Here is a 14,096-nt window from a genome sequence, read left to right on the forward strand (position 1 = left end):
CTTTGTTTGTTTGTTTTGGAATTTCGCACAAAGTTACTCGAGGGCTATCTGTGCTAGCCGTCCCTAATTTAGCAGTGTAAGACTAGAGGGAAGGCAGCTAGTCATCACCACCCACCGCCAACTCTTGGGCTACTCTTTTACCAACGAAAAGTGGGATTGACCGTAACATTATAACGCCCCCACGGCTGGGAGGGCGAGCATGTTTAGCGCGACGCGGGCACGAACCCGCGACCCTCGGATTACGAGTCGCGCGCCTTACGCGCTTGGCTATGTCGGGCCAAAACAAAAACTAAAGTTCATAATTTATTGTAACTTTTATTGTTACAGAAGTTAAAATTAATAGGATAATGTATAGATAGGAAAAACATTGTTGTTTTTTTGTATAAATTTTAATAATAAACCATCATTTTTAATTATGATGCATATTTTCTTATCATTTAGAAATATTATATTATAAAACATAAGCAGTGTAGGATTGTCTCTGTGAATGCATTTGCTATAAAAGTTTATAACGCTTCATCAGTGTTATTTATATTGAATTAAACTAAATATGAAACACTGCGCAATAAACTTACAGGATATGGAACGAAATTGTGAAAACTTGATATAACTAATGAACTAATTAATTAAAGCACATTTAATCATTTTGTGGAAAATTTATGCTGCTCATATTTAATTGCGTAATAATGGCTGCGAAAAGAGCAATATGTAAACGCTAGGTTTCACGAGTGAAGCCGCTGCATACGTTAAGATTGATATTGTTATTACGTCACCATGACAACATGACAGTAACGGTAGGCTTAGCATGATATTTATTGATTCTTGCTTTTTTAATTTTTTAATCAGGTTATTGATAAGTTTGGCACGTTTTTAAGATTAGTAATTTTATGGTAAATAAACAAGAATTTAGTTTTTTTTTTTATTTTGCTCTTCTTGGGAAAATATCTCAGGCCTGTTAGTAACGCTATGAAGCTTTGAATGTTTTTGTAAGTATTACAAAACCTAAAATACATTCATCCTTTCTTGCTTGTTAAAATTTATTAATCTTAACACTTTGTAGAATAGAATCCAAAAAGTAATTGTAAGTGATAACAATATAACTTATTTTAAGAATAATGAAAGTATTACAACTCATCTCATCATGTTTTTAGCTCACGATGATTGTAGCCTACAGTTTAAGTTAAGAACATTTCGTACTTCTGTAATTTTTGTTTGTAATATTTCTTTATATCTTCTAACAAATATGAATAGTAATCAATAAGTCTAATATTACTCTTAGGGATAATGTAACAAATATTTTCCCTCATAATTTGGTTATTTCTGGTTCAAAATCAAAGACACGTAAGAATAACTGATGAATTTTCTTGAATATTATTATTATTCGTTTTCCCTACCCTACTGGGCCCGGCAGGTTAAGGCGTTCGATTCGTAATCTGAGGGTCGCGGGTTCGAATCCCGATCGCACCAAACATGCTCACCCTTTCAGCCGTGGCGACGTTATAAAGTTATGGTCAATTCCACTATTCGTTAGTAAAAGAGTAGCCCAAGAGTTGGGAGGTGAGTTATGATGACTTGCTGCTTTCCCTCTAGTTTTACACTACTAAATTAGGGACAACTAGCGCAGATAGCCCTTGAGTAGCATTGCGCGAAATTCAAAATAACAAATAACAAATCCCGCCCTACTAGCTTTCATTTCTAAAACTTAGCACCAGAAAATTATGAACAAATAGAAGCCGAAAACACAAAATGCTAGTTATAGCTTATAGTTTTTCTAATTAACCATCATAAAATTTAGTGAAATAATTATAAAATACGTTTATTTTTGTAATTAAAAAACGTCTTGGCCTGTGATACTGCACTTTCTTATGATTTGTCTGTAAACTACTAATGTTGTAATGGATGGTTCTTTTATAGTGATTGTGGTATTATTTTAAATGGTGCTTGTAATATTTACAGTGATATATTTTATCATCCTAATCATGTTCATGGGTTTGAACAATTTTTTAACCCACCTTTAGTAACCTAATTTAGGCATGTGAATAATAATATTGTACTTCGCCTAATTTATTATTCTATATTATACAGCGGACCAGCTTTATAACGACTGTATTACAAATATATTTTTTACCAAATGTAAAATTGAATATATAATCTATGACGTAGAAGCCTAATGCATTTCTTGACACCCCGCACATAAATTAATTTAGATGACTTTATAAAGTCGTGACTGTGAATTAAAAAAGGAATTAAATATTACATTGTAAAAGGCGTAACTGTATTTCTTTGTTTTGCTGACTCAAGTTGTGCTGATGAGTCTTGAAGAGGCGAGATTGTAGTCCGTAGCAGAGGGCGAATAAGGAACATATTAGTTTCTATATCACAGATTGTATTTTCAATTTTATCTTTCGTGAAAATAAAATAAATCTATAATATAGTCATAATCGTGCGTTTCTTTTACACATTGTAAAGGTGAGGGCAGCTAAATAATTTTGTTTATTAGTCTAGAACTAGTTGCAAGTTGAGGAGAATGTTGTTAGACATGTTTAAGACATATAAACATTTCCATTAAACATGGATTTTACGAGCATTCTAATTAATTGTTGTTTCACCAATATACAGGGCTGTGGTGACTTTTGTGCTCCTGTTTAAGATACGTGGGTATTAGCTGACGTAGATACGAATAACCTGGTTATTAAACTTGCCATCTGGTCCTGAAAGTGGTTCATTCTGTTTTATCATCATTTGTTGTTCTGTAAAACTTGTTTTGGTTTTTTCACGCCTTCTCCTTTCCGGTGGCTTAGCAGTAAGCCTCAATGTTTGTAATGATCACTACCCACTGTGAGCACAGAGCAAAGAGCTCATTGTGCGTCTGTGTGTGCTTAAAAACAAATTAATACAACTTATATCACTTGTCAAATGTGCAGTGGCGTGGTTTCCATTCAGGAAATTTAAGGGGGCCAATAAAGAAAAAGCTGAAATTGATCTAATGTTTTTTTTAATGACACAAAACAAGTTTATTGTATATAAAAGCTTAAATATAATATGTGATCAATATACCTAGGCTTTTCAGAGGGGAGACCCCCTTGACTCCACTGGCTATGCTTCTGCAAAAGTAGAATCTATACTTTTGTTTTTGACAACTGAGAATCTGACATAACGGTCTAATATGATTTTGTGTATCATCAAAGATTCCCCATGACGTGTTTAATTTATTTCTGTCCATTTTTCCCAATGCCTTTTCAAACATTAGGTCATTAACCTATGTTGTGTAATCCTCTCCACTTTTTTTCCAGTTTCTCAAATAACTTTCCAAACTTCTGGTCATTAAATTCTTGTAACATACTTTTTATCTCCTATTCATAGTCTCCCACTGTTTTTAGTGTTTTCTCTGTTTTTTTTTCTTCCGAGTCTGTATACAATTATTAAAATTCATTCCAAATATTGTTAATTTCTAAGTAACTACTCGTTCTAGTGGATAACCCTTCTGACTTTCGACTAGATTATTTCGCGAGTAGGGCTCGGTTGGTTTACTGATTAATGTGTTTGTATGTACGATTTTTGTAGCAAAACCAAATCGGGCTATTTGTTGGGTCCACCAAGGGATATCAAACCCTTGATTTTAGCGTTGTAAGTCTGCAGACTTACCGCTTTCCCACCGGGAAATCTACAGGTTAAAGTGTTTAAGATTTGAATTTGAGAGGCCATGGTTCTTGTCCCGTTGCCGCAAAATGTTGCTTCGCATTTTGAGGCCGACGATGCACACTGTTCGTTCAAAAGAAAAGTATGTAATTTTAATTAGCTGTTTCTCTCTATTATATTATTCCAATATTAAATAATGAACTAATAGCACAGTTAACTATTATTAGCTTTGCCTTAATATCCGAAACAAACAATGAAACAAATGAACTTTGAGGAATATGAAATGAATCACACATCTTTGAATGAATGAAACTTGTGATCTGGTAATTCATTAGAACAATTAAGCATTTGAACTGTAAACAAATTCCCGGAAGATATGAAGTTAAGAAAACAATGAGCTAAATCTAGTAGTCCATTGTGTAGCAATCAAGGATCTAATTAGACCTACTGGTATTACCAGTTTTGACAAATAATTACACTGGCGAAAATAAAAACGAGCCTTCAATAAACCTACACAGTTACACTATGTGAACGCCGACACAGTAGTACATGCAATATGAAAAATAAAATAGGCTGAAATTGTCATAATTTTTATAAATGTCGTATAAAAACATTAAAGGGATATACACCCCACTTTATATAATTATATCAACAAAATCGTATTCACATAAAATTTATTATACATAATTGTGTTTGTGTGTTTGTGTTTTTCTTACAGCAAAGCCACATTGGGCTATCTGCTGAGCCCACCGAGGGGAATCGAAACCCTGATTTTAGCATTGTAAATTTGTGGACTTACTGCTGTACCAGCGGGGGGCATTTATACATAATAAACGTTTAACAACGCTACATTCTCATTACATAATACAACAAAAACTCGAATATCATAGAAATTATCAAACGGTACGGGCAGTAGCCAACGTATGGTGGCGCTAATCGCTATTCTTAAATTGTCTTTTCTGTACAATGTAGAAAATGGAAAATCAGGAAGTTTGTTTTGAATTTCACACAAAGCTACATGAGGGCTATCTGCGCTAGCAGTCCCTAATTTTGCAGTGTAAAACTATAGGGAAGGCAGCTAATCATCACTACCCACCGCCAACTCTTGCGCTACTCTTTTACCAACGAATAGTGGGATTGACAGTCACATTATAATGCTCCTACGGCTGAAAGGGCGAGCATGTTTGGTGCGAAGGGGACTTTGACTCGCGATCCTAAGATTACGAGTGGAACACCTTAACCCACGTGACCATGCCGGGCCAAATCAGGAAGGGAAGAGAACAAAATAGTTTTGAAGTTATTACAGTAAAACCTGTTTTGTCGTGTAAATGGTCACAATGAAAAAAAAATAACACTTTTTATACGTTTTCTATTGAAGCATAGAGGATCGAGTTTGTTATGTTAAAACAACCTTGTACAAATCAAGAAATCGTAACGCATATACAGATGCGATAGTATGGAGTGTATTAAAGCTACATTTCGACATTGTTTTAGGTAATGTGATGCAGAATATTCATACACTCGTACCATAAAGCTGTATTTTGATTGAAAGATGTATAAATTTCAAGAGAAAACATCCCGTGTGTTTAATGGTGTTGAAAAGCAAAGGAATTTGGATCAACTTGGGGAATAGGATCAATCAAGAAAAGACCTGCAGTTAGTCGTACCCCATCTGTGGTAAGCAAAGTGCAACATCTTGCAACATCTTGCAATATACAAAAATAAAGCTGTCCTCATGTGCCAGGAAACATTACACAATATAAAGGATCTCTGTTTGGAAGAGCAACACAAGTAACGTATGTACAGGTTTATTTTTCCCAAGACATTTGTTCAATCATCACATACTACAAGCACCTGAATAATGAACCAAATATTTATACTAGTCCACAGGAAAACACATTGGCCAAGTCGCCAGACACTGCAAACTTCGATTTCTGCACAACTGTACTTTCTGAGAAACTGTTTTCTTATACGTTAGGTGGATAATAGAAAGCTAACAAGAAAGAGAGACGTTCCTCTGATTTGACAACCTTAAGAAAGACCATTTAGCAATAGAAAATGCACAGACAGAGCATAACAAATTGTGGCATTTTTAGCCGTAACAACATGGTAAAGATCCACATCAAAATCGTATTGATATAACATACTCAACCTCTGTATACAAAAAAACTTTTGAGAGTCTGTCAATGATATCTCTCAATATCAAGACGATATCCAATGTTGGGCATGGATTACCGGTTATGTTTATCTTTGTAGACACGAGGATACTACACATATTGGTAATATCATTATATTGAACCAGCTGTTTAGACAAATTATCAGGAACAAGTAACTGTAGTTTACTTTAAAAGGGTTTTATGTAATTTTACTTACAAAATAAATATTTCTATAGGATCATGACAACAAAAAATACCAAAGACCCAGACGCTGTCATGCAGCAGGCTGCACTTTTGAATGAAATGATCAAAAGAGAAAGACGTTATCATAAGTTATACACAACGTTCAATATCAATCCTCATAAGAAAGGTATATTATTTCAATTTGATTTTCATCAAGTCACTTAAACTGTATCATAAATTTCACAGTGACTAATTAACTTGATAGACCAAAATATGTCAAAAAACTTAAACCTAAACGCAAAGTTTAAAAAGTTTGCTATTATTGCATACATGAAAGTATTTACCTCATATATGTGTTTTTAATTATTATTCCGTTTCGTCAGGATGTTTTTTGGCTGGAAAACCACATACTATTGACACACATCTTGAAGGAAAACTTGATGGTAAGTTATATTTATTCATTTACATTCTAGAGGAGTCAAGCACTAGTTGTTCTATCTCAAGTATGAAGCCAAGTCATCACACGTTTAGCAGTGCCGTGGCGCCATCTTACAGGGAATTAACCAAATATTTGTTCGGTTTGTAGTTACTTTATGCTTGATGTGTATATGGAGTTGGTAATAACTGACAAACACTTATCGTATCATAACCTTCATTCAACTATAAACATATATATATGTATATATACTAGCTGGAGTACCCGTACCCTGGACGGATGTTACGTAAATTCACGATTAATGAAAGGTTATCTTAGGACATGAAAAGTTGTTTCCTTTAAATATAATTAAAAACAAAAGAAAACACATGCACAGACCCAAAAGGCCCATAAAAACAGAAAACCACAAAATGTGAAACAGTAAATTTGCACGTATCTCCTCATGGGCCCAACAAACCATCATGTCAAATGTGGTGAAGATTCGTCAACAGGGCAAAGTAGCGGTACAAAAAAAAAAAAAATGAATGTGTCACACAAGATAAAGATTTCACGAAGTTGGGGGTTGTACATCGCGTAATAAAAATGTTTTTTCAGTATCATATAAGCAAGAGTTCCATTAACACCCCTACGAAAAGACGTTTCTAGTCCTGATTTCTCCAAGCCCGTTCCCCCTGGCTGTGGTTTCGCTAGATAGTAGATAGGGACAGTGGGAATCTTGTTAATCCATTCATTAATGGATTTAAATGGCAATTTCATTTAAATAAAAAATTATTAGCTTAATATTAGTAACCTTTCAAGTTGCTCTAGGGCCTATTAGGCCCCACTTTTCGTAGGAGTGTTAAAGTATAATATATGCGACTTTGTGTTTACGTATTATACCGATGGGAAATTAAACTCGACGTATCGATACGCTTTCTAAGTACTATTCCAACCATATCCAGATAACTCCTCATTGGTTGACTACTGTGTTTAACGTTGGGCTGAACTCAATTCCGGTCTGTAGGACAAATACATATATAAATTATAAAAACATATCTAATATTTATTTTGATTATAAGCGATTCCAGTTAACTTTAATTTTCGAAAAAAAAGGGGTGAAATAATACCTGAGCTGTCCGTTCTATGTTATTGCTTTTTTTAAATTTCGCGCAAAGCTACTCGAGGGATATATGCGGAGACCGTCCCTAATTTTACAGTATAGGACAAGAGGGAAGTTAGCACCACCCACCGCCAATTTTTGGGCTACTCTTTTATCAACAAATAGTAGGATTGACCGTCACAATATAACGGCCCCACCACTGGAAGGGCAAGCATGTTTGGTGTGACGGGGATTCGAACCCGCGATCCTTGGATTACGAGTCGAGCGCCTTAACCATTTGGCCATGTCAAGTCTTCTATGTGTGAAACACGCCATTATCTTTTAGTTTGAGGTAAGATTTGTGTTTTAATATACCTAAATATTTGTTTATTGAAAAAATCGGCTATCACTGTCTGATCAAAACGGGTATTGAAACCAAACATTTTGAGCAAAATTGATGTGGTATTTGGAAAAATTAATTAATATTCAAATATTTTTATGAATTAGACTTTCTTTTATATATATTGGAAAAAGGTTGGTTGAAAATGTAAAAATTAACAGTAAGGATTTTTCAAGTACCTGCAGGAAGGCTAATATTTGGTGATTAAGGGTTGACAAGCTATTAAATTCTATATTTTGTTCAGTTTTTACTATTGAACATTTGAATAATATTCTTTACCCTAAACAGTTACAAGATAATAAGAATGGTGAACAAAATAATCACACTAATTCTTTTCGAGCTTATTAAGAAAAACTGTCAAGTTTAAGAAATGGGCCAGGTAATATTTACACAAGGGTTTTGAAAGAGGTTAAGGATTGGACACGTGAGTAACTTGCTACTATTTGTTTCTAGATTTAAAGTTGGATAAAGTTACTCTTTTTGTTAAGACTCTTAAGCCATCCAACCGATGGATTATTTCCAGTGGCAGGACAAACATGATTTTAGGTCGTATCTACAAAAACATTGAATAAAAAAAGTATGAAAAGGTCATAATGTCGTTACTGCAGAGGTCATTGGTAATGCCACGTTTGAAGGACAACGTCTAGTCTTGGGCTCCTTACCTGAAAAAGGACAATGAATTATTGAAAAGGGTTTAGAGGAGCAGTTCTAAGATGATACGTACAATGGACAGGTTGTCACACAAGGATAGGTTAAGACCTCTGAACTTGTATTCTCTTGAAAGAGTCAGAGAGGATCTAACTGAGGTGTTTAAGATTGTTAAAAGAATTGATGCACCATGTTTTTATTTAATGGTGAGACTAGGAGACAGAAATAAACATTTTAATTTGAAAGGGTAGGAGTAATCTTCAGCTAAGACAACGTTATTTCTCTAACAAGATGGTTAGACTTTGGAATGGGTTGCCTTCTTATATGTGTTAGGCGCTGTTAATTTAGGGGAGTTTATGGAAATCCTTTAAAACATATTTCAATGACAAGGATTGAATTTTAATTTTTTAGTGTTTACTTTAGTGGATAAGACAGACTAGATGGACCATAAGGTCCCTTGTTGTCCTCTAACATTTTATAGTTTATTTATGTAAAGTACATGTTCAAATGCTGTTTTCATCTCATTTTACAGTACAACTTTAAATGAATATGTAAAAATTATTTAATTACAATACGGTATCACGTTCATCTAAATATAATTTATGTATAATCTTTTTTAACAGGCGTAAAATCAGACTGACTACGAATAATTGTCAATGTCTCATATTGCAAAACCATAACATATCGAACAAGTTTCACTGCTGCACATTGGCCCGGTATGGCCAGGCGTTCGACTCATAATCTGAAGGCCGCGGGTTCGAATCTCCTTCGCACCAAGTACGCTCCCCCTTTCAGCCATAGGGGCGTTATAATGTCACGGTCAATTCCACTATTCGTTAGTAAAAAAGTAGCCCAAGAGTTGGCGGTGGGTGGTAATGACTAGTTGCCTTCTCTCTAGTCTTACACTGCTAAATTAAGGAAGGCTAGCAGAGATAACCCAGATAACGGTACAAGTGTTATTGCATAAAGACCTACCAAATATTATATACTCAACTTATCGTCATTGCATTTACACAAGGTAAAATAAGTAAAATTCTGATTCATAATAAATGATGCTAAGTCTGAGGGTTTATAATACGAGGAATTGAGTTTCAATACTCACGGTAGGCAGAGCATAGATATCCGATCGTATCTCATTGTGTAGCTTAAGAGCAAATAATTTATCACAAAGTTTAAAAGATACCCCAAATATTTTACTCCAATCGTTGTTTCCATAATAAGCAAATTTAGCTAGACATGAAATGAAGATAAAAATTAATAAAAATATACACAAGGTTTTTTATGTTTCTTGTGCCATTTAGCCTTTTGGGTGCGTATAGTAAACGACTAGTGTATTTACAGGCATTTTAAGTTGTAACTTATTTCTTTGTTTAATTTCATCAGCTATTATTGATTATAATATTTTAACTTTAAATGTTTAATTAAATTATAGTAACACGTGTAAACATTATTCTAGTCAAATTTATGGTTTAAATACTAGTTTAAGTCTCTTAAAGTTGGCCAACCTTTGTAAGTTATTATTGGAATCGTGACTGAAATATATCAAAGAAGATTTCGTACTAGTTATCTCAAAGTAGTCAGGATAAGCAAGTAATAGCTCCAAAGGCCCAGACTAAAACGCTCGACTCATAATCCGAGGATCGCGGGTTCGAATCCCAGTCTCACCAAACATGTTCGCCCTTTCAAAAAGTGGGGGCATTATAATATGACGATCAATCCCACTATTCGTTGGTAAAAGAATAGCCCAAGAGTTGGCGGTGGGTAGTGATGACTAGATGCTTTCCTTCTAGTCTCACACTGCAAAATTTGGGACAGATAGCGCTCGTGTAGCTTTGCGCGAAATTCAAACCCAACGAACTCCAACCCCCTTATAGGTTTTTATTTTCTGAGATAGTTTTGGTTGACACATATAAGTATTCTTTTGGTCAAAATAACCTGGTAATAAACATATTTTGTTTTTAGATGGCTTATTAGATACTATTACGTCAATTAACAAAACCCCTTGCGAGAAGTATGATTGGCCAGTAACTGAAAGCCAAACAATCGGGTGGTTTAGTAAACCTCTTGTAAGTACGAGATTTTATGGTGTTGTCTATTATAAAACATTAACGTTTGTGTCTTTTTTTTTTATTAGGTATTATAAGAACATATTGTTTTCAGTATACTCTTTTACGCTATCTAAATTGGTACCTATGAAACAAACGTATCGATAGAGACACAAATATTGGTAAAATATAATAAATACTATTAGTCCTAAAACTAAGTGATGAACATGTTTTTGTGATAAAAAACACTCCTTTAATAGCTTAAAGGTGACATTTTATGGGTTAGTAAGGTGAATCATTTATTTAATATATTTAGTACCAACTGTGACACAGTCATAGGTTTGAGATAAAGTAATGAACTTGGCTTTTTGTAAAAGCCAGATAAAATTTTCGTAGCTAAGCCTAACCTCATAATTCAGAATATGCCACATTTTTACAAGCTCAAGTTTTTGATACTTTAATTCTCCGAATTATTTTGACACTAAACGGAGACAATTTTGCAGACTTTTAGTGAACAAGGTCCTGTTGGTGTGCTATAAGGTACGGGTTACTTACGAAACTGTTTTTTCAATAGGATCAACCATAGGCCTAACATATCACAAATCATACTTTACAAGTGAAAATTATTGTGTAACTGATATTAATTTTCAGTAATGTCGAGAAACCCACTAGTTGAGAAATTTATATGCAAAAACGGCTCGTTTGGGTTGAGAAAATATTTTACATAGAAGAGCGAACAACGTTTCGACCTTCTTCGGTCATCGTCAGGTTCACAAAGAAAGAGGTAACTGACCGGAAGCTGACCACATGTTTGAAAGGGGTTGTGTAACTGTGTGTCGAAATGTAGAGGGCGGTATTAGATGTTTGAATATATAATTTTATTTATTATATTAATATAGGTATAAAGGCGTTCCTTTATATTGGTTTATTTTGGGTTTAAGTTGTTGTATAAGTAAGGCTTCTTTAATTTTGCGTTTGTTTGTTTCTTTATTTAGTATTTGAGTCTTTTCTATGGTTATGTTGTGTTTAATTGACTTGCAGTGTTCGAAAACGTGTGAAGGTGACTTTTTATGTTCTTTGAATCTGGTTTCCATTTTTCTACTTGTTTCTCCAATATAGAAGTCGTGGCAGTTATCACATTGTATTTTATAAATAATGTTGGTGTGGTGTTTGTAAGTGTAGTTTTTACATAGTATAGACCTCAGTTTTGTGCCTGGTTTTTGAATAAATTTGGTATTAACTGGAATGTCATATTTTGTTACTAGTTTTTTCCAAATGTTGGTAATTTTTCTGCTGATGTCGGGAATATATGGTATGCAGCAGTATATGGTTTCGTGATTTTTTTAATTCGTGGGATATATTTACTTTTGTTGGTTGATTTTGCTTTCTGTCTAGGTGTGTGCGTATAATGTTTTCTACAGTTTGTGGAGGAAACTTATTGATGTTGATGAAGTATTGCTTTATATTGTAAATTTGTTGTTAATTTTATCTAGTGGGCATAGTTTTATGGCTGTGTTTATTTGGTTTCTTAGTATGTTGAGTTTTTGTTTTGTTTCATGTGCTGAGTCCCAAGGAATGTATAGTCCAGTATGGGTGATTTTTCGGTGGATTTCTGTTTTGAATTGTGTGTCGGTTCTTGTAATTTTGAGGTTAAGAAATGATATTTGATTGCTTTCTTCCTGTTCACATGTGAAGTTAATGTTGGGATGTATAGAGTTAATGTGATTGAAAAAATTAAGTGTGTGTTCTGTAGATTTGAATCCCGCAACCGTGTCATCTACATATCTGTATCAGTATAGTGGTGGATGTAATGCTATGTTAATTGCTTGTGTTTCAACTTGTGTCATAAAAATATTGGCTAGAACTGGTGATACTGGGTTGCCCATGCTTAGGCCATTTGTTTGTATATAGTTTTGGTTGTTGAACATGAAGTTTGTCTTTATCGTGGTGAATTCTATGAGGGTTGCTAACTGGTTACTGGGAATTTCTGTAGTTGGGTTAGGCTCTTCTATGTAAAATATTTTCTCAACCCAAACGAGCCGTTTTTGCATATGATATTAATTTTAATGATTGAGAACTGGGAGGATTTAAAGATGGAAGTGGATTGTTCTACGATAAAATAATTGAATTAATTTGATATTTGTTTTATCAGGTGGATCTCGATAGGACAGATCGACGTATGTATTTCCCAAAATAAATTCAGAAGTGACAAAGTTTATGGAGGCAGCCTGGAAATTGAAGGAACAGAGTGAAAACGTAAGAGTTAAAAAAAAGTAAATAATTATCCAGGTTTCTCTATTTGTCTCCATTGAAGTTATGCTATAGTACAAATAACAAGTTGTGAAATCACAAATAGTCAACTAAAAATAAAAATTTGAAGAATTTGGCATGTGTTGGATAAAGTGAACAAATAACATGACGGTAGTGATGAATTAAATAAAAAATTTAACAGTCAGCGTACAACATGAAATATATCAAAACGTCTCGGCTAGAGGTTTATTTAGACTTAAAATGTACCGTTAAGACTAAGTCATTTAGGTGGGTGGAAAAAAAAAATCTCAGCTCAATGGCCTTGTTATCTAATGTGATTAATCCATTGATCTTTCATAAAGGTAGGTGGAAACTCGTACATTTTGTACGTATGATAAGAAAAATTCACAGAAGTATAAAAATTATAACAGAGAACTTGTAAGTAATTCCTGGAGTTTAGAGATGGCAATTTCCAATTTCGTTGTTAAAATAATTTACATGTTAAATAAAAAACTAAAGTGTGTATCATATAATAAATGTAAAACGTTTGTACTGGTATGATGATCCATATTTTATTCAGTTTTCATATAAAGAGAAACTTTTTTTTACATAAATTGAACTGATGGAACATTTTTTCAAGCACATTATGTATCAGTTTATATCCAAGGATTGTTTGATCTTCTCTTATATTTTGAAATATAAACTAGAGAGAAACTTGTATTTCAACACAGAAACTGGATTAGTTAGCATATACTTCATACTAAATAAACAACAGTTAGAACATCACAGATATAAATTTTTACTTCTACTGAATAAGAAACAATTGTTTTCATTTTCTCACATTACATTTGAGGAAATTAATTCAGAAAACAACTTGTAGATGGAGCTAACCATCATTTAAATTATCAAATTTCATAAGTAAAAATTAGTCAATACAGTGGTACCTCAGTTCTCGAACAATTCGGTTTTCAAACATATTGTTTGAGAAAAAATGTCTCGGTTGTCGAACATAAACTCAGTTCCCAAACCCCCAAAAAATCCGACTGATGACCCGAACGACTCTTTCACCATTTTCAGCCCATGCCAAGCTTGCTCAGTCCACACCCCTGCTAAAATCTGCTGTGAATGTTCGATTTTCTTTTTGTTTGTTTTTCTAAATATTCTGATTAAATAAGCCACCATGGGATCAAAGAAGGATAATGAAAGCAGCAAACCAAAAAGAAAAGTTGTTAGAGCCACAATAGAGGTGAAAAAAGATCTC

At 33.8% G+C, this 14,096-nt stretch overlaps 1 protein-coding gene across 2 annotated transcripts; it reads left to right on the forward strand.

Moving 5' to 3' along the window:
* Positions 1-760: 760 nt before the first annotated feature.
* Positions 761-13,294, forward strand: LOC143230426 (cilia- and flagella-associated protein 144-like). Of its 2 annotated transcripts, none has more exons than XM_076463977.1 (5): positions 761-794; positions 6,032-6,165; positions 6,362-6,421; positions 10,503-10,606; positions 12,738-13,294. In XM_076463977.1, the coding sequence occupies exons 2-5, from the start codon at positions 6,036-6,038 to the stop codon at positions 12,780-12,782; spliced, it is 339 nt and encodes a 112-aa protein (XP_076320092.1). In that variant the 5' UTR covers positions 761-794; positions 6,032-6,035; the 3' UTR covers positions 12,783-13,294. The 2 variants fall into 2 exon arrangements, with proteins under 2 accessions (XP_076320092.1, XP_076320087.1); XM_076463972.1 differs by lacking the exon at positions 761-794 and adding an exon at positions 810-986.
* Positions 13,295-14,096: the final 802 nt, after the last annotated feature.

Source organism: Tachypleus tridentatus, chromosome 1 (genome assembly GCF_004210375.1).
Source record: "Tachypleus tridentatus isolate NWPU-2018 chromosome 1, ASM421037v1, whole genome shotgun sequence".
Lineage (NCBI taxonomy): Eukaryota > Metazoa > Arthropoda > Merostomata > Xiphosura > Limulidae > Tachypleus > Tachypleus tridentatus.